The 21,385-nt window shown below is 40.2% G+C and overlaps 1 protein-coding gene across 1 annotated transcript in view; it reads left to right on the top strand.

Moving 5' to 3' along the window:
* Positions 1-21,385, top strand: part of adam10a (ADAM metallopeptidase domain 10a) — a 157,186-nt gene that overhangs the window by 53,758 nt on the left and 82,043 nt on the right. The window contains exons 3-4 of the mRNA XM_068017899.1: positions 11,226-11,344; positions 19,506-19,664. Coding sequence (XP_067874000.1) covers positions 11,226-11,344; positions 19,506-19,664 — 278 coding nt within the window. The remainder of the gene's footprint in view (positions 1-11,225; positions 11,345-19,505; positions 19,665-21,385) is intronic.

The raw sequence follows: 21,385 nt of genomic DNA, 5'->3' as shown, positions 1-21,385 counted from the left end.
GTTCCATATTACATTGTTGACACCATGTCCTCCAAGCAGCTGGGGCAGGGCTGTACGTACAGCGTTGCCTGCATCCTGAGATCAAATTAAGAAAAATTGATAATGTAATGAGGTCATTAGATGTTGTGTTTCTTTGTTCATTTTGTTAAAAGTTGGAGCAAATGAACCTAACTACAGATCAATTTCTGCATGTCTTGTATATTCTTTCAAATCCATTGCCTGAACTCAAAATTTTCATTAACTAATGCCAGATAAGAACTAGGTAACCTCAGAATGTAAAACAGTTGCAAGTGATCCTACTGGTTGTCTAATACTTGTGCCACATAGGGTCATGGAATGGCCATTTCCAAAAAAACTTAATTACCTCCCCTGACCTTCAGCTGCATCCCCCTGCATTAATCCCCACTACTTCCACTGGGTTTGGTGGGGTGAGTGGTGAGAGGGAGACTGTGTTTGTGATGCCTGCCCAGCTAATCCATCTCTGTTGAAGATTTTAAGCAAGAACCTTGTAACTTCAAAATCCATATTTCAAGTTTTGCTCCCAAGTGCCAAATGGACAATGGCAATGCAATAGGGTGGTGGATACAGATTTAATAGTAGTCTTCAAAAGGAAAATGGATAAATGCTTGAAGGAGAAAAAAATTCCAGGGATATGGGGAAAAGAACTGAGGAGTGGGACTAACTGGATTGCTCTTCGAAAGTGCTAGCACAAACTTAAATGGACAGAACAGCCTCCTTTTGTGCTGTACTGATTTTTTTGTTTGCTTGTTTAGTGGGATGTTGCTGACTAGGCCAGCATTTATTGCCCATCCTTAATTGCGCTTGAAGTGAGTGGCTTGTTAGACCATTTAAGAGGGCCTTTAAGAGTCAACCACATTGCTGTGGGTCTGGAGTCACATGTAGGCCAGATCAGGTAAGGATGGCAGATTTCCTTCCCTAAAAGACATTAGTGAACCAGATGGGTTTTTACAACAATCGACAATGGTTTCATGGTCACCATTAGACTAGATTTTTAATTCCAGATTTGTTAATTGGATTCAAATTTCACCATTTGTCATGGTGGGATTCGAACCCATGCCCCCCTCCCCACCCGAACATTAACCTGGTCTCTAGATTACTAGTCTAGTGTCATTACCACTACACCACCGCCTCCCTTGATGTATGGTTCTACATCCCTGCGCTCTATACATAACATAAGTACAATGCCTTTTTCAGTTCTCCTGCAATGAGATTGATCAAATTCTTTGGTAGTCATGACACCCAAGAGATGGCACACCCTTGTCTCTGGACCAGGGTTGGCACCAGATAAATAACCAAAAAGCAGCTGGGTTGTCATTTTTTTTTTAAAGTTGGTTATTTTCCAGGGAAGCAAATCTTACTCTGCCTCTGGCCTTGAATAATCATTGTTTTAATGTCAGAAGGGAAGGGGTAAAACAAAAGGAAATAACATGGTTCAAGTTGAGAAATATCTAAGTCGTGGGCAAATTCTGCACATGTCTACTGGCTTTAATATGAAAGGAAACTCTGTTAAAAGTGACTTTTTAACTATCTGGAAAATGCTACTGAATCACTCCCCTTCTCCACTTACCACTCCACCCCCACCCAAAACAGATTAGTGTGAGACTGGATCAGATAGATTAAAGTCACACATTCGGTCTTGGTCTGTAATTTTTTAATTGACGTCAGCCAGTGTGGTGTGATAGTTAATAAATTGTCCTCTGTTTCTGGGCTAGGTAGAGGAAGGAAGTGGCTCAGGTTTCCGCTTGTCATAGAGTCATAGAGAGATACAGCACTGAAACAGGCCCTTCGGCCCACCGAGTCTGTGCCGACCAACAACCACCCATTTATACTAATCCTACATTAATCCCATATTCCCTATCACATCCCCACCATTCTCCACCACCTACCTACACTAGGGGCAATTTACAATAGCCAATTTACTTATCAACCTGCAAGTCTTTGGCTGTGGGAGGAAACCGGAGCACCCGGCGGAAACCCACATGGTCACAGGGAGAACTTGCAAACTCTACACAGGCAGTACCCAGAACCGAACCCGGGTCGCTGGAACTGTGAGGCTGCGGTGCTAACCACTGTGCCACCCCAGTTCCTGTTGCGTCCTGTGTTTTGGGAAACCCAGTAACCTGCAGAAAACTTCTACTGCTGTGTTGCTGCTGAGTCCTGAGCAGATTGGTTGCTGCACCCCTGCTGAAAGACCTGTGATGCCTGCTGCAGACAAATTGCCTACCCATCACAGACTGTTCATCAACCTTGCCTGGAGAGACTTCGAGCGACATCCGACTATTCAACTCGGACACCTCACCGTACCGAAAACATCCTACCAGAACATGATAAACGCAATCATTTTATTTTTTTCCTATTTATTTCTCAGAAACAGCTGTAAACCCAAAAAGTCCTTTTCCCTGGTTAACCAGTTTTTGCATGTGTGTGCGTGAGGGCTAGGAAGAATAAGGAGTTTTTAAAAAATCTTTTCATATATAGATTTATCTCATTATTGTTTGACATTTCTTTTCTAATAAATAATGTTGTTAACCCCAGGACGTTAATGCATCCTGCACTTGTTGCTCCTCACTCTTGTATTTCATATTCAGTGCTCTCTACTCTACTCTAACTCCATAGTTCCCAGGGGTGGGTCCTGGTACTTGGAGCATTGGGAGAGGTAATGGAAGATGGCTGCAACAGAGCCCCAGAGGGGGCGGGGGGTGGTTGTGGTGCTCGAAGAGGTGGTGTTGGGGGAAGGAGGGGTGTGGGTGGGGAAGGGGATTGTTTGGGCTAGAGCTGGGAGTGGGGGAGGTGTGGACTGGTGCTTGGGGTGGAGGATGGAAGGTGCGGGCTAATGCTGGGTGTGGGGACCACCAATTGCTACTGGGTCGGCAGAGTGGTGTGTGTAATAGTTGTTTTGTAACCATTGGTACACATATGTGAATGGGTGTTGACTGAGAAGAGGATCAAGGTTGTATGTGAAGCCCGTCAAAGGGAAATGGCTTGCTGATGTTTACTATCTAAGAATGACTAATGGCCACTTTAGAGGTTGTCTGGCACCAGAAAAACTGTACAACACTGAAAGTTACTGCCTTCAGGAAGGAATTGGATGTAGGAATAAAAATCATTTTGTTGTCACGCCATAAAATTGCATCCAATGTAACACAGAAAACCAAAGCCATTTTTCAGAGAGCCAGTGTAGACACAATGGCTGCCTCCTGTGCTGTCACAGTTCTGTGATTCTGAGATTGCCTTTGGCCCCCACCACAAACTCTGTTCACCTTGCTACTGATTTCATCTCCTCCCTGGCCATTGGAACCAAACCAAATTGTTTGCAGTCTCAGCATCCTATTTCACTCTGAGCTGAACTGAGTCCATATCCACTCCATCACCAAGGCCACCTGCTTACACCTCTGTAATATCTCCCATTTGTGCCACCACCTCAGCCCATCTGGTGCTGGAACCCTCATCCATTCTTTTGTTCCTCCAAACTCAACAATTCCGGTGCTTTTCTGCTCAACCTTCCATCTTCTGCTCTCCATAATCTGCTACTTGTATCCTAACTCGCCCCAAATCCTCTTCACCCATCGCTCCTGTGATCCTGGACCCACATTGGCTACATTGTCCTACAATGCCTTGAATTTACAGTTTCTATCTTTTTCGTCAGATCCTTCCAGGATCTCACTCCTCCCTATCTCTGTAATCCCTTATAGCTCTAGGACTCTACAAAAAAATCTGTTACTCCAACTGTGGTCTCTTGTGTAGCCCTGACTTCCTTTGCCCCAGTATTGGCACCCATGCCTTCAGCCCCTCTCCTCCTTTAAGACACTCCTAAAATTTACTGCTTTAACCAAGCTATTCTAAAGTCTCTCCTTAGGCCCTGCCAAATTTTGTTTGAGCTTGAAGTACTTCAGTATGTTTTACTACTTTAAAGGTGCTATGTAAATGTAAGTTACTATTGTAAGAATCATTTCAACAATAGCTTTATGACTTTTCAGTAATAGGGAGACAAGAATTACAGAATTGTTCTGCATACTTCAGTTCTAGATTAGATATGGCTCTGTGTTGCTGCAAAGTGAATGAATGCCTCTTTCTGAATGTAAGTTATTTATATGAATATACCAAGTATATATAATCTAAAGTAACAGTTCCAATAAATTCGTGGAAAAAATAACAAAGCAACTTGAATTCATGTTGTGCAAGTGTACTTTCTTTCGTTTCACAATCTCAACCACTAATACTTCAAGTATTCTATTGCTCAAAACCCCAGATGGACAACTCATACTTATTATTGCTTCAGTAATTTCGCCCAGTTCTACTGCAGATTGAACAAAGCATTCACTATTGTTGCTTTAGTGAAGTACTTTTGACAGTACTGAACAAAGCTCAAAGCAAATGGTCAGATTTTAATATCTAAATGTTATGTATTTTTAATAAAACAGATTTGAACCCATGACTAAAGGCTCTGCAAGTTTAAGAAGTTGCTGTTAGTATGTAGGCTACCTGTAACATTGTAATTTGGATGTTTTCTTTGTTCCTCTGTCTCTGGTTCAGAAAAATTTAAAAGCATGTTTCCAATTCATGATAGCTTTTCTGATCCTTCTTTAGCCAAGGAAATGAAAATATTGCTCAAGTATTTTGGGGATGTAACAGTTATTGGTATGTGTAAGTATAGGATCAGCATGTTGCGTGAAAGCCTCCGGCACCATTCTTTTACAAGAGCATCAATGTGTTGTAGAATCACACAATTGCTGCTTTTATTTAGATTGTTTATTGAAACCATTGCATCAGTAAATGAGTTGGATGCAGAGCAAGACATATAGAAGAAAAAAAATTGGGGGATGTGCTTTGAATATGGTAGGGTTATATGTTATTAGGCTAGGACACATGAGCAAAATTAAACAAGCCTCAATTAAGAGTCAATATAAATGCAAGTGGATAATACGTGTAGCATGCTACACTTCCTTTATAAGACTAGGAGGCAGAACGTTTTGCCAATCCAACTTGCCCTTCCATAGAAGCTACTGTTGCTATGTAGATGAATGCACAGCAAGTTTCCACATGTAGCAATGAGATTAATTTGCACTGGCTGAAAAATAAATGTTAGCCAGGATACTAGGAGATCTGGAAAACTGTCGGCGAGACATTGGTCGTCTCAATTTCTCTGCCCCCCCTCACTCACTCTAACCTGTCCCCCTCTGAACTTGAGGCACTCCGTTCTCTCAGGTCTAACCCCGACATGGTCATCAAACCTGCAGACAAGGGTGGTGCTGTTTGTTGTATGGCGTACCGACCTCTACCTTGCAGAAGCTCAACGCCAACTCACAGACACCTCTTCCTACCTCCCTCTGGACCATGACCCCACCACCGAACATCAAGCCACCGTCCAAAGGACTGTCACTGACCTCATCTCCTCTGGAGATCTTCCCTCTACAGCTTCCAAACTCATAGTCCCGCAACCCCGGACAGCCCGCTTCTACCTCCTTCCCAAAATCCACAAACGGGACTGTCCCGGCAGACCCATTGTGTCAGCCTGCTCCTGCCCAACTGAACTTATTTCTTCCTATCTAGACTCTATCTTTTCTCCGCTGGTCCAGTCTCTTCCCACCTACATCCGTGACTCTTCTGACGCCCTACGTCATTTTGACAATTTCCAGTTTCCTGGTCCCAACCGCCTCCTCTTCACTATGGACGTCCAATCGCTCTACACCTCCATCCCCCACCAGGATGGTTTGAGGGCTCTCTGCTTCTTCCTGGAACAGAGGCCCAACCAGTCCCCATCCACCAACACCCTCCTCCGCCTGGCTGAACTTGTTCTCACATTGAACAACTTCTCTTTCAACTCCATGCATTTCCTTCAAGTAAAAGGTGTCGCTATGGGTACCCGCATGGGTCCTAGTTATGCCTGTCTTTTTGTGGGATATGTCGAGCATTCTTTGTTCCAGTCCTACTCAGGCCCCCTCCCCCAACTCTTTTTCCAGTACATTGATGACTGTATCGGTGCCGTTTCCTGCTCCCGCCCCGAACTAGAAAACTTTATCAACTTTGCTTCCAATTTCCACCCTTCTCTCACCTTTACATGGTCCATCTCTGACACTTCCCTTCCCTTCCTCGACTTCTCTGTCTCCATCTCTGGGGATAGGTTGTCTACCAATATCCATTATAAGCCCACTGACTCCCACAGCTACCTCGACTACACTTCTTCACACCCTACCTCCTGTAAGGACTCCATTCCATTCTCCCAGTTTTTCCATCTCCGACGCATCTGCTCTGATGATGCTACCTTCCATGACGGTGCTTCTGATATGACCTCCTTTTTCCTCAACCGAGGATTTCCCCCCACTGTGGTTGACAGGGCCCTCAACCGTGTCCGACCCATTCCCCGCACCTCTACCCTCACCCCTTCCCCTCCCTCCCAGAACCGTGACAGGGTTCCCCTTGTCCTCACTTTTCATCCCACCAGCCTCCATATCCAAAGGATCATCCTCCGCCATTTTCGCCACCTCCAGCGTGATGCCACTACCAGTCGCATCTTCCCCTCCCTTCCCCTGTCAGCATTCCGAAGGGATCGTTCCCTCCGCAACACCCTGGTCCACTCCTCCATTACCCCCACCACCTCATCCCCGTCCCAGGGCACCTTCCCTTGCAATCGCAGGAGGTGTAATACCTGCCCATTTACCTCCTCTCTCCTCACTATCCCAGGCCCCAAACACTCCTTTCAGGTGAAGCAGCGATTTACTTGTACTTCTTTCAATGTAGTATACTGTATTCGCTGCTCACAGTGTGGTCTCCTCTACATTGGGGAGACCAAGCGCAGACTGGGTGACCGCTTTGCGGAACATCTCCGCTCAGTCCGCAAGCAGGACCCTGAGCTTCCGGTTGCTTGCCATTTCAACACTCCCCCCTGCTCTCATGCTCACATCTCTGTCCTGGGATTGCTGCAGTGTTCCAGTGAACATCAACGCAAGCTCGAGGAACAGCATCTCATCTACCGATTAGGCACACTACAGCCTGCCGGACTGAACATTGAGTTCAATAATTTCAGAGCATGACAGCCCCCCACTTTACTTTCATTTTTAGTTATTTTTTCTTCCTTTTTTTTGCATTCCTTTTTACATTTTTTGCATTTATTTCATTTCATCTTAGTTTTTTCAGTTTGCTTACCCACTGTTTTTTTCAGGTTGTTTTTCTTCAGGTTTGCACTTGCTGATGTTCTATATTCAGTATATTCACACCTAATCTGTACTAATGCTTTGTCTTTCAACACACCATTAACATATTGTTTGCCTTTGCTCCGTGACCTTTTGGTCAGCTATGTGGCCTGGTCCAATCTGCACCTTCTCCTTTGTTATCTCTTGCCCAACCCCCACCTCACTTGTTTATAATCTGTGACTTTTCTAATATTTGTCAGTTCCGAAGAAGGGTCACTGACCCGAAACGTTAACTCTGCTTCTCTTTCCACAGATGCTGCCAGACCTGCTGAGTGAATCCGGCATTTCTTGTTTTTGTTTCAGATTTCCAGCATCCGCAGTATTTTGCTTTTATACTAGGAGATCTTGCCTGATTTTCCAACAGTGCTTTGGGACCTATTGCATCCTCGTGAACAGATGGATGGGATCTTGGTTTAATGTCTTATCTGAAAGATAGCTGTCCAGCAATACAGCATTCCCTTGCTATTGCACTCAGCTATTGGCTTAGATTACATGTTCAGGACCTAGACAGGGTCTTGAATGCACCACCACCTCACTTCAGTGAGAGTGTGACCAGTGAGCCAATTTGACATTTGGTGAAAGGATGGTGGTTGCCTTAGTCATGGATTGCTCTAGGGCAGGTTTCCTTCATGGTGCAAAATAAGTCACCAACAATTATCCTTCCATTTGGATGGTTACAAAGCAGCATGGCCAGAGGTCTGGAGTTGGATATGTGGCAGTCGGAGGAAGAAAGAGATGGGAAGAAAAGAGGGTGGAATGTGTAAAAGGATGGACAGTTTTTTTAAAAATCAAGTTGAGCTTAATGCAAAAACTAGCCCTCCCACAACAATGATGTGGCTAAAACACTTTTGGGACATCTCAGTTGAAGCAAATGGTGTTTGGCATTTGTCGTGCCAAGCAGTCTGGGGTCCTTCTTGGCCCCAGCAACCTATCCACTGACCGGTTAAGGGCAATGATACAAGCACCAGTATACTGGATGTTGATCTTCAACCTTGACTAATTCCAGTCATCCGGTTTAAGGAAGCTGCCTGAACTCCTTGACCAGGTTGATTCCAGCACAAGTATGATGCCAGCAGGATACCCTGCACTCATCAATGGATTCTTGAAAATACTGCAATCAAAATGCACAGTGGCCTTGTAAAATGAGAGTGTACAATTCTGAGCATTTAATATGACTATTTTTGAAAAGGATTTCAATTACAATTGTAACACAACCCGTGATAGGTTAGAATGCACTTTACTAACATGTTTACAGTATTTAGCAAAAGGATTTTACATCTGAAATTTTATTATTAGGAACCCAATTTGTTCACGTAACTTCTTGTGTAACTGAACCATATGTTCGGCAATGCAGATTGAAAGAAAATGCTTATATCAGCAGCAGCTCAACAATGGGATATTCCACGTGTTTTTTGGACAGTGTACAAAAAAGTAACCCAAACCTCCTGTGAAAGTTTGTTTTCTTTATCACCATTGTCAAGTACTATAGCCACTCAAATGCTTCATTGCACAGTGATTCTCCTGTTAAATCTGAAACTATCTGCATAGTTGCTATCTATAAATGTACACTTTGTATTCCATATTTAATATATATTAATTTTGGAAACTGAATTTCAGCAATTGGACTTGCAGTAAGAAGCTTTGTTCCAAAATTAGAGTGTTTCTCTAAAAAAAAATGTTAGTAAAGGCAAGTTATCTGCTATAAATTTCTGTGTAAATTATTAGAACTTTTTTTTAATATACATGACTTTCAGCCTGAAACACTCGGTAGACAAATGATTGCACAGGAAAGGGAGGAACTTTTGAAGAGAGACTGAAGGTATCATTAGAGATGAGTGTTTAGAAGATTTTTGAAGGCAGGGTGAGGATGCAATGCCTAGTGATTTTAGGGAGTGAATTCGAGGTGAGGAGACAAGGGAGCAGGGAATGAGCAGAAATCCAGAGCTGAGGGAGCGGAGGCTATGGGTCAAGATACATAGGCTTGGATAGGAAGAAGCAAGGCCATGGAAGGATAGAAGTCATATTTACAGACTGAGCCTGAAAAAAGCCAAACCTTGCCCACAGTACACCATGGGAAGAGGTGCTTTAATGTCCCTCCACCTGCAACATAGAAAACAAATCTATGTATAGATAAGTATGTAATGTAAAATTATAACAATGCTGCCTTCATAGCATCTTGTACATTTCACCAAAATCCACCATGGAGGGGCTACTTTACTCTTGGTTTTAGTTATACAAAAAGTTACTGTACTTCACTCATTATCGATCATTTCCTCATTTCTGTACTGCAGCTTCAGCCTATATTAGCAGGTCAAACCTGCAATCCTCTGAGGCCAGAGCTATGAAAGTCACATTTGTGACTTTACATTTTTGGTTACAGTCCTTCTGCAGTATAAGAGAGTTTGTATGGGTTTGGAATGTGCAATTGACCTATACAAGTGGATCAGGAACCAAAATAAAGATGCACAGTTGTGCTTTGGCCCAACAGGTCGCATGGTTTAACCACCTCATGAGACAGTCATGTGCCCTTGGAAACATGTATGGTGTTTTGTTCAGTGATATCAGTAGCATTTCAGTAAATTGTAATGGTGGGTCTAATTTTTGTACATGTATGTAAACCATGAGAAACACCTGTAATATAATTGTAGAGTCTGTTTACCCAATCTTGGATTGTTTGCAGAGAATACTTTGTGCTGGCTGTCACTGTGGTGATGTCCTGATGGCAATTTGACATGATCAAAATGTATTAAGGTGGTAGTCTCTCAGCTACTCTCTACAGGGAAAAGGCAGGTAAGTGAATGGGTCAAAGTGAGTTGCTCTTGCACAGAGCTAGAAAGGACACCATGGGCTGAATGACCTCCTTCTGTGCTGTAACCATTCTATGATTCACTTTGGTGTTACACTGCATGGAATATAAATCCAGTCCACTGTCTAACATAGTTTACAAAGTCTTGTGGGTCCTATTGAAACTCCTGGAAACTTTTAAAATTATACCTTAACTTTTAAATGATCAGCCAGTAGGCATTCTCCCCTTCTTGCTCTCTAAAGATTAACATTTTTGAATGTTGTGTATTAAGGTCTGAGCTGTTTCCTGGACAGATAGAGTTTCAGCCAGGTTGGAGCCAAACAATATAATCACACTTCTGCCTGTTCAGAATCGCAACTATCAGTTTGTAGTGTAAATGTATATGTCCTTGTCAGTGTTATGGAGAAATAGCACGATGTCTTGAATAATTGTTTCTAGTGTGGTAGCTTAAAGCTAAAGTTTTTTTTGAGCCGCAGCAATTTGAAATTTGTCGTTGTTTATAGTTGAATAGAATTTAAACTGAAATATTTATTTGGAATTATTTAATTTCTTAACATCAGGTTATGCCTTTTTAAAAATAAGACATAGTTTTCACTAATATCCTCCATTCAAAAATAAGTGTCATCCTCTTTTTATGCTGTACCAGATGCACTAACATTCTATATTTGTTAAAACCTCTGTATTGTGGTTTTGAGAGTCGATCTTGTACACCTCAAAATGAGAGAGGTTGGCCATTGTGTAAAAATATAGTAAAATGAATTTAATTAGTTTATTCAAAATTAAACAGTATGTTTCTCTTTTGTGGAGAAATTACATTTTCCCTACACGGGTGGTAACTATGTTTTTTTGCTGTTTGATATTTGGGCAAGTTCTCCATTAATCTGATTCCTGGTGTAAATAGCACATTCCTGTAAGTACTTAGCTAAAAATCCTATGATCGATGAATATTTTACAACACACACATTCTGCCTGGGACTGTCTTTACAAGAAAAGCTAACCAGAATGAAGGCAGCAGACAGAAGACTGTTGGGCACCAGTATGCTGCAACGGGTGGGAATGGTTTAAACTGATTTTTTTGTGGCACGTTGATTTAGTTTGTAAATACTGAATTTAACATTAAAAAATGTTCACTTTCACATCGCAACGTTTTTCTATCCCTTGAAAGTTTCAGAAGGTTAATTTGTTCCATTTTACTGCTTTCTTATTAGGTATTTCAACCTCAGAATGAAACGAGACACCTCTATATTCACAGATGATTTTAAAGTGGAAATGTCAGGTGAAGAGCTGAATTATGATGCCTCCCACATCTACACTGGGGAAATCTATGGTAAGATTATTAATAGTGAACTGGTGTAAATGTATACATGTTATGCACTGCCAAGAATATATGCAGCTACAGCTCCTCCTGTGTTTAGTATGGAACTTTAATGCTGGATTTTTAAAAATACTTTAATATCACTTCCTAGAAGATGAGTAAAGGTTTGTAACCGCTGTCAAAAGGCAAATTAACAGGAATAATATGAAAGCTAGTATATACCTCATCACAAACTCATTCTCCTCTCAGAACTTAAAACAACAGATATCACAACCATTCATGTATTCTTAAAAACTAATGTGAAATCAGTTTTCTATGGAAAAAATATGCAGTTTTGTGGTTAAATAGATTTGTTGTGGAACTGGGTAGGTAGGTTCATTATTATGCAGACCAAATCATTTCAATTCTGCTGTAGATATTTTTTCAAAAGATAGATCGCACATTAAAGTGGCTTTCTTCAGAGTAACTTTTCCTGCCCTCACCATAAATAGTTAAACTCATTTAAATACCACAGCTTTCATCATGGAATAAAATTTTAAAATAAATCATCAGAAATGCTTCCTTGTATAAAATGTTTTACCTTTTGTGAGCTATAGCTCAGTTGGTAGCACTCTGACCTCTCAGTCAGTAGTTTGTGGGTTCAAGTCCCACTCCAGGACTTGGGTGCAACAATCTAGGCTGACACTTCAGTGCGGTACAGAGGGAGTAATTTTTCAGATGAGACATTAAACCGAGACCTCATCGGCCTCCTCAGATGGACATAAAAGATCCCATGGCACTATCTCAAAGAGGAGTAGGGGAGTTATCCCCAATATTTATCCCTCAATCGACATCACAAAAACAGATGATCTTGTCATGGTCCTGTTTTTGGGATCTTGCTGTGTACAATTGCCTTTCCTACATTATAACAGTGACTGCACTTCTAAAGGTACTTCATTTTCTTTTAATGGCTCAGGTGATTGAGTGAATAGTTAAGACGGTTCCCAATTTGTTCTAAGTTATCTAACCTCGAAACAAAGAAAGCATTCCCAAGTGTAAATCAGCCTTGATTACAGCTCCCAATTGCAGTCTAATGACCCCCACTGGGATGGATATGTATGCACATCAGGTGAAGACTGGATCGAGATTGTTTTGAAGCATCTATAGTTGAATTGTGTGCTGAATGGAAATGTATTGCTTTTGAGTAGTGCCTTATGTAATTGTCAAAAACAGTTCAGAGCAATGTCACTGTTTTCTAAGCAGATATGACATTCATTTTCAATAGCAATATTCTGCAAACAGCAATGAGATGAATAACCAATTTATATTTTTTGATATTTGACTTGTGGAAATCTCAACTTTAACAGATAGACAATCCACAGTTTAATTTCTCATGTAAAGGATAATGTTTCTGATAATGCAGCACTTTCTTAGTACTGCAGTAGAGGGCCTGCCTAATTTATGTGCTCAAGTTCTGGTGTAGGATTTGAGTCCAAAAACTTCTGACTCAGACAAAAGTGTTAACAACTGAGTTAAGCTGGTATTAAGAATGGCAGCTTAGGTGAAGTACTGGATAGCAACTGAGACATGGAATTGGGTTCACTAAGAAGTCCGCCTTCAAAAGAGAAAAGGAAGATAACAGCAAGACGAGTATTGATGGGAGGATACAGCAACTTTTCGGATAATAGGGAATGATGACCAAAGTGCTGACTTGAAGGAAACCTGTAGGGATGTAACAATCATTTGCAACATTTCAGTCACCATATTTTAATTGCATATCTTTTAAAACAAAAGTTTGTTGGGCAGCTTTGAAGAACTTCAATTACAGATGCCTTTGTGTTCCCAATGAAGCTCAGCAGCTGGTCACATGTTTCATGATAAATGGCAAACAATGCCGCTGATAACTGCATTAACATTCTTCAGATAATTTAAATCTTGCCTTTTTTAAACTAACAATCCACATTAAACAAGTTCCTCGTAAAGTGTTTCTGGTCGTGGCTCTACCACGGATAGGGAAAAAGACAAGAGTTATCACTCACCCCTATTGCTAATAAGTGTAGAATTATATAGTTTCGAGTACAACGCAATGTCAATATTCTAGTTTTATTTTTAATACAGAAAGGTTGGGATATTTTTAAATGTATGTAACAATTCAATTTTAAACAGGGCTCGTGTCAACCGTTTTAATATGGCTGACGAACTATCCAGTTGGAATACTAGACATTAAAAAAAAAAGTAATTGTGAAAATGAAGTTTTTTTTTGTCTAATTTTGGTTTGATGGCTGTCTTTTCAATTTTAGTCAGAATGCATAGGCCAGCTAAGCCATAATTTTGGTCCAAATCGATCAAGTGTTACAAGTTTTATCAGTTAACAGGTCAGAGAAAAATAATTCAGACTTGAATAGTACCAATGTGTGATTTGGCTCCGTATTGTGTACAGTACTGCATTATAGGAAATATTTATTTTTTAAAAAGTGTAGGTTTATTAGGATGCTTTTTTTATATGCATTCTCCAGATGTGAGCATTGCTGTCAAGGCCAGCATTTATTGCCCATTCCTAGTTGCCCTTGAGAAGGTGTTGATGAGCTGCATTCTTGACTGCAGCAGTCCATGTGGTTAAGGTGCTTCCACAAAGTTCTATAAGTTAGGAAGTTCCAGGATTTGACCTAGCAACAGTCTAGGAATGGCAAAACATCTCCAAATTGAGATGGTGTGTGACTTGCACGAATTGGAGGTGATAGTGTTTCCATGCATCTGCTGCCCTTGGCCTTCTGGATGGTGGAGAGTTCGGGAGGTGCTGTTGAAGAAACTTTGCTGAGGTTCTGCAGTGCATCTAGTAGATGCTAAGCACTGCAGCCATGGTACTAAGTGAAGATTTATCAAAGATGAGTAGTTTAAAAACAGAACTTGTAACTTTTTTACCAGAACTAAGAAGGTTAAGGGGTGGCCTGTTAAGAGACCTTCAGAATTAGGAAGTGTTCTGAAAGTAATAAATTGTTTCCAAGGTTCGTTGTGCTGGTAACACGAACGCACAAATTTCAGATGATTGCACAAAATATTAAAAGGCAGGTTCGATAAAAGTTCTTTGTGTAGTGTGGTTGAAAGAAGGAATTCTATGCAGGAAACCACTGCTAAGCAGATTGCAGAGGTTCTTATTAAAAGTAATTAGATGTCAAAAAAGTATTTTAAGGAAACAGCAGCAAGTATGAGACTTCTTGGGATTTTACTGGGTGGCACATGAAGGGTAGAAATAAACAGCATCTTCCCTATTTGAGTTGTTTTCATATCAGTGAGTGTAACTTCTTTTTGGACTAGTAAACAAAACTATGTAGAGCAAATGGTCTGAGGACTGTACTGAGTTACTTATCCACAAGTTGGCCATTGGGATGAATTGGCGTCAGCATTTCTGACCTTCGGAAATGGGGTAAGGTGGAACAGCCAGACCTCATGGAGCTGTAACCCAGCTAAACTCAGAATAAGAGGGGAGTCGAGAAGGGCGAAAATAATCTAGTTGTTTTGTGGGAATCAAATAAGCCTTGATTGTAAGATATCGAAACCTGTTTTATAAAAACTTTTTTAATGGTAACAATGTGCTGACTGTGCCAAAGAATGAAGGGCCTCTTGAGTGCAACTCTGAAGAATTATTTCCTGAGCTTGTCATTATGTGCATTAACTTGTGAACTATACCTTGTGAAGTATAATGAATTCTTAAATTATTCATGTTTTATTCCACATCGTACAATAAATTTTGCCATTAGGTATGTATATTCACAAAGTGTCTCTGCATTAGTTCAAAACAGTAAGATGGTGTGCTTTAAAACAGTGCTCTATGAAAAATATTAATCTGAAGTGGGTGCAGATTTAAAAATAACGGAAAAGGAATAAATACTTAATCACGAGTAGGTCTTGCCTTTTGTTGCAGAGCCTAAAATTTTAGAGATCATTATTTAAGCTGTAGCATACTGCAAAAGCCATATTAGCCACATTGCTGTCTGAAGATCAATGGACAATTTATCACATGAATAATCTTAAAATGCAGTTTACAAATACAGTTTTCATGTCACGAATGATTGCTCATCAGAAGTAATTTTCAAAATCATTTTGATTTGGTTTGTGGCTGATTTTTTTTTTTTTTGGTAGCTTTTCCTACCAGTCTAGTAAATTGAACTGTTATTTGATTTGCATATCTAATTGCTTTCTTGGTTCACTGCCCTCCTTAAACTTCTCCCTCCATGTAAACTCTTTGAGTACATTCACAGCCACCTGCTCAACCTTTCCATTTGCTATGGTCTCTCTACTCACACATGGTCTTGATCACTAACAAGATAATCTCCAAACACTATCTTCACCCAGAACCCTTAACCTCTTCCAACTCCACTTGCTTCTGAATTAACGCATTGAAAATGCAAGCTTTCCCTTAACTCCCTCACAAATGTATTCTGTCTAGCCTTTGGTTTTCCATTCACCACAATTTGCTCAAGCACTCCATCTCCATCTTTGATGCCTTTCTTCACTGTCTCCCATCCTAGTTGTTTCCCCCTGATATGGCCCCAGTCTTTGCTCAAGTCCAGGTGGCGTAGACTTGAGGATATATGGTGTATAATGGGCTTGGCTGCACATCAAATCTGGCTGGACCATATCAAACATAATTGGACATCACTCTTATACTGAAACCACAACGTATCATTCTGGAGAGAAAAAATAATCCCTGGCTTCATTTCTCCACAGCCAATTGTCTCAAAACTCCAACCCTCTTCATCCGCTAACAAGTGTGAGGCGCTCATAGACCTCTTTGCAACCAAAATTGAGAGCGTCCATTTGGCTCCGTCGGCTATTCGTCCCCTTGCCCATTGAGCCAAACCTCTCCCAGGCTCATCCCTGCCCGAGACTTGAGTCCATACCTCTCTCTGGCATCTCTCCCACCTCCCCATCTCCTTTCTGAGCTTGTCTTGTTCATGAGACCTTAAAATTACCTATACTATTCACTTCAACCACTCCAGTGGTAGTGAGTTCCACATTGTCACCACCCTTTGGGTAAATAAATCATGCAACACCCACCACCCAGTTCTACCTCCTCACTGCCTATGTGTCAGCCGTGGCTCAATTGGTAGCACTGTTGCCTCTGAGTCAGAAGGTTCTGGAACTCCACGACTTGAGCACAACAGTCAAGGCTGACACTAAAATGCAGTACTGAGGGTTTGCTACACTGTCAGAAGTTGACTTTTGGATGAGAGGTTAAATCGAGGCCCTGTCTGCTCCCTCAGGTGGAGGTAAAAGGTCCCATGACACTATACATAAATGTCTTGGATATTAGAATATAGAGTAACATTTCAAAATTTGCTATTGATACAAAACTTGGAGGAGTGGCAAACAGTGAGGATGATGCAGATCGACTGCAACAGGACATAGACTAGCAGAATGGGCAGACAATTGGCAAATGGGATTTAATACAGGGAAATGAGGTGATGCATTTTGGTGGAAGGGATGTGGCGAGGCCATATAGACTTAGTGGCACAGTTCTAAATAATGTGCAGTGACAGAGGGACCTGGAGATGCATATGCATAGACCTTTATAGGTGGCAGGACATATTGAGAGACTAATTAGCAAAGCATATGGAATCTTGGGCTTGATAAGTAGAGGTATTGATTACAAAAGCAGTGAAATTATGCTGAACCTTTCTAAAGCTCTGGTTATGCCACAACTAGAGTATTGAATCCAGTTCTGGTCACCACACTTTAGGAAGGAAGTGAGGGTCCTTGAGAGGGTGCAGAGGAGATTTAGCAGAATGGTTCTAGGGATGAGGGATTTTAGCTACAAGGTTAGGTTGGAGAAGCTGGCCTTGTTCTCGGAGCAAAGCAGATGAAGGGGGGATTTGATCGAGGTGTACAAATTTGGATAAGGTAGACAAAGAAAAGCTGTTCCCATTAGCTGGTGGCACAAGGATTTTGGCCTCCATCGCAAACTCCGCATCTTTGCCACTGACTCCGTCCCCCTCCCATACAGTTTGTTGGGTTAACCCAGACTACTTGACCCCAAGCTGAACTACTTTAAACCCCATATCCTTTTTTTCACAAAACAGCAACTTAAATCTCCATAACATTGCATCTGCCCTACATCAGCCTACCTGCAGTTGAAACACTCATCTATACCTTTCTCACCTCCACACTCTACTGTTCCAGTGCTCTCTCAGCTGGTCTCCTATCCTCCATGCTCAATGAAGTTTATCTTATCTGAAGCTTTGCTGCACCAAGTTCTCCTTGCCCATCTACCCTGTCCTTACCTACAGTGGTTTCTGGTTACCTCAGTGGCTCAATTAAAAATTCCCCGCCTCCTTTACAAATCCCTTTTTTGGCCTTGCCTCTCCCTTTTCCAGTCCAACCACTCTCCCTTACAAACTTTCTGTCCCTCTGGCCTTTTTATTTTCCCACCGTTGCCAGCCATGCCTTTAATGTCTATGCTTTGGGATCCCCCCTGAAACCTCTCTGCCTCTCAACCTCCCTCTCCTGTTAAGACCCTCCTTGAAGATCTTGACCCCTTTTAATATCTTTTTGCTCACTGCCTTTGAAGAGCTTTGGAACATATTTCTATGTTAAAGGTGTTGTATAATTGCAAATTGTTGATGCTTGAGCCCATCAGCATGGTTAATCGAATGGTGTTTATTTGGCACAATTAAAATTTTTTATTCTCCATACACACTTTTGAGACATGACCATTTGAAGTGTGATGCGAAAATTTGTATTGGCGTTAACTTTTAGATGGAGAAAAAGCCACAAGCAAACATCACTCACTTTGAGAAATAAATAGATCCCTCCCCCCTTTCCTTTTTCCTTCAGCTCATTTCTTAAGTGATCATGTGTTGAATTTCCTTACCAGCACAACTGTTGAATTACGTTGCAACCGGGAGAATTTCTTCATGTGCTTTTTCTTAAAATGGTAATTTCTATTGTGAGCTTGACATCCCAATGGCTTTGAGTCCAGCTTGCAGCTGTTCACTCTGCAGTTCTCTTCACAACTAAATAGCTTTATTTAAATGGCAAATAAATAAGTGCTTGTGTTTTCACCAAAGAGTGAGCATACCTTTTAATTTAACGAGCCAGATTTTAAGGAGCTGGGTTAACCTTTCGCAGGTGTCTGCAACCTTTTTTTAAACCTGAAGAGCTTTTTTTGAAAAAATTGTCAAAGAATAAAAACTATTGGGAGCCGCAAGACCTTTGGTATTTATAAACCAGATACTTGGCAAATTGCCAAGTGTCTGTAGTAGAATGCATATTTTGCATCTATGTTAAATAAAATACATGTTCAATTTATATGCCAGTGGAGAAATAAATTAAATTTAATTAGATGTAACTCTGAATTGTTGTGTTTTGACTTTTTGTTATAATTTTGTGAAAGTCACCTCAAACAAATTTTAGCTTAAGATGCATAGATTAAAATAATTTTTTTCAGCTATTGATTCTCGTGATTTATAAAACTCTTCTAATAGCACATTCATAATTATTGATCATCTCAGCTATATTAGAAACAATAATGGTAGCAACCATGAAACCTGTTCCTTGAATCAAAGGCATTATCTATAATCATAGTGTAGCTATACCACTCGAACAGGTTTATTTAAGGAACAATGATATTTTTCATTAAATAATCATGTGAAACCATAAAGTGTAGCATAATTAGCCTTTTATCCTCACAATAAAAACATGCTCTTACTTTTCTTGACTTAATTTTTTGTGGCTTTTTTCATGTTAATGCAATCCAAATGGAAAAGGTTGGGAACCATAAATGAGATGTTGAAGGACCGTGTGCGGCTGTGGAGCCACAGGTTGTAGTCCCCTGAACTGAAGGTGGAAGACTATTTGTCTTAATAACTCTACACTAGCTTCTACATATTGGACATGATAATTCTTCTCAACTAGCACCTCAATAATGTCATTGGTACCTGTACTGAAAGAGTTTTGTGCTTATCATACTTTGAAACAACAATTTAAAGTTTTCAGTGACTGTTCACTGTTAGAACATCATTGAACTTTCCTCTCAAACTTTTCAGATTTCTTCCTAGTATAAATCTTAATCCCGCTTTTAAGAAATTCACAATAGACTTGTGGTAAACTTGTTGTTATTTGTCCAACTATTTTCAAGATTTTTAAAAAAATCATGTAAACAAAATCTAATTTTAATGACTTTGTTTTTCTTAAGGTGAGAGAGGATCTCTTAGCCATGGCTCTATTGTAGATGGACGGTTTGAAGGGTTTGTCCAGACCCACCAGGGCACTTTCTATGTGGAACCAGTAGAGCGATACATTAAAAACAGAAAGCCACCTTTCCACTCTGTGATCTACCATGAAGATGATATTAGTAAGTGTTTTCTTTTTATGCATAACTGAAACTTGTCTGAGGGACAATAATCATGTTTGCTTTTCCAAACGAGCAGGATATTGTGATATGGAAAATGTTTGTACCAGTTTACAAAGTGCATTCTTCAAATTAGCTTAAAAGATGTATCATGAATCATTTCATTTCAAATAATCTGTTAAAATTGACATGAATTTCATATTGCTTTGAATGCACTTAGTAAATAATTTTAATTGCAAAGCAAGAAATTGATTTTATGTATACGTAACTAGCAAACTTGAGATTATATATTAACACGAGCATTCCTACCCATGTAATTTTGGGGAACACATTTTGGGAAATATGGCCGCACACAATCATGTCAGATCTCGTATGTATTCCTGCCACTTGTGATTTTGTATTTCAGTTAATGCCCATATAGGTGCCTCTTGCACATCACCATATTTAAATCAGCTCTTGATAAAATATACAATTATGCGTGTGTGCGTACACTATTTTACTTCAGTTATGACAGGATCCAACTGGGCGTAAAGGAAATATTAAAAGCTACAACATATATTTAATGAGTTGTTTGTTCAGAGGGCTTTTTTGTCACTCTTTTTTTGTTAATGTAAAGCATAAGCATAAAAATTAGTTTACTGTAAGCAGCAGTAGTTCTGGTTATAAACTTTTTAAAATTCTGTACAGCTAGTAATCTTGTCCCCAGCTAATTTTGTAAATTGATGAGGGCAAAACCAAAAAAACAGGTTTTTAAAAAAGGTTTTGATTTTTTTTAAATTCCCTTGAGTTGCCTAGACGTTGTTCAAACTATCATGTCTAGGACTGAATCAGCAGGTAACATTCACATGATAGGCATAGCCAAATAGCAGACCATACGGAGCATCAGAGTGGTATAACTGCAGAATTATAGCTTAGCAGATGGAACTTGAATGTACAGCTTTGTTTAACAGTTGCACTCACCAAATGACTTGATTGGGGTTTCATAGGATTGAAGCCTAGTGATTTGAAGGGCTGTGCTGCATAATTGTTAGAGCTATGAATAAAATAGCCTGTCTTTAAGTTACTTTTTTTTTTAATACAGCCTGAAGAACATACACAATTTCCCTTTTTTCCCTAACCCACTTAAAAGGGTTTTTTTTTACTAAGATTTCAGTTCTGAATAATCGTTGACCTGTTTTAATTCAGAAGTTGGCTGAGATGTTGTGTATTTGCGGCATTCATTTTTTATTTGATTTTAAATCATATTGTCCTTTCACCCCTTTCTTCAGAGGGTTTGTCTTGTCTCTGAAATTGGGACCGAAAGAAGTTTTACAAAAGTTCCAAGTCTCCTCCAGATTTGAATAAATGTTTGAATTCAGGAATTTTGTTGAAGGCAGCATTTGTGCCAGTTGTAAGTTTCCAAGATACTATTGGTAATATATTTCTCAACTATGAGAAAATGGTGATATCTTGAAATGTTGATATTGGAATCTTGTTAAAATCTCATGAGCTTGTGTTATACCTTGTCAAATTTTAGTAGGGCTCCATCTGTCCAAGCATCCCTATCGTGCATCATGCTGATTGGCAAATGTTGAGCTTATTTGCCTTATTTTTGTGAAAGCTTTCTGCAGTTTATGAAATTGTCTTTCTCTTTTGTTCAAGCCGTAAAGGTTTGATCAAGCCAAGAAAACTCTTTTAGTTACTGTCTAAATTCTCTGCTATAGATCTGAAGGATGCATACTTCC

Source organism: Heterodontus francisci, chromosome 38, assembly GCF_036365525.1.
Source record: "Heterodontus francisci isolate sHetFra1 chromosome 38, sHetFra1.hap1, whole genome shotgun sequence".
In the NCBI taxonomy this organism is placed as follows: domain Eukaryota; kingdom Metazoa; phylum Chordata; class Chondrichthyes; order Heterodontiformes; family Heterodontidae; genus Heterodontus; species Heterodontus francisci.
The sequence above is the reverse complement of the archived record's forward strand: the minus strand, read 5'-3'. Positions and strand labels throughout refer to the sequence as shown.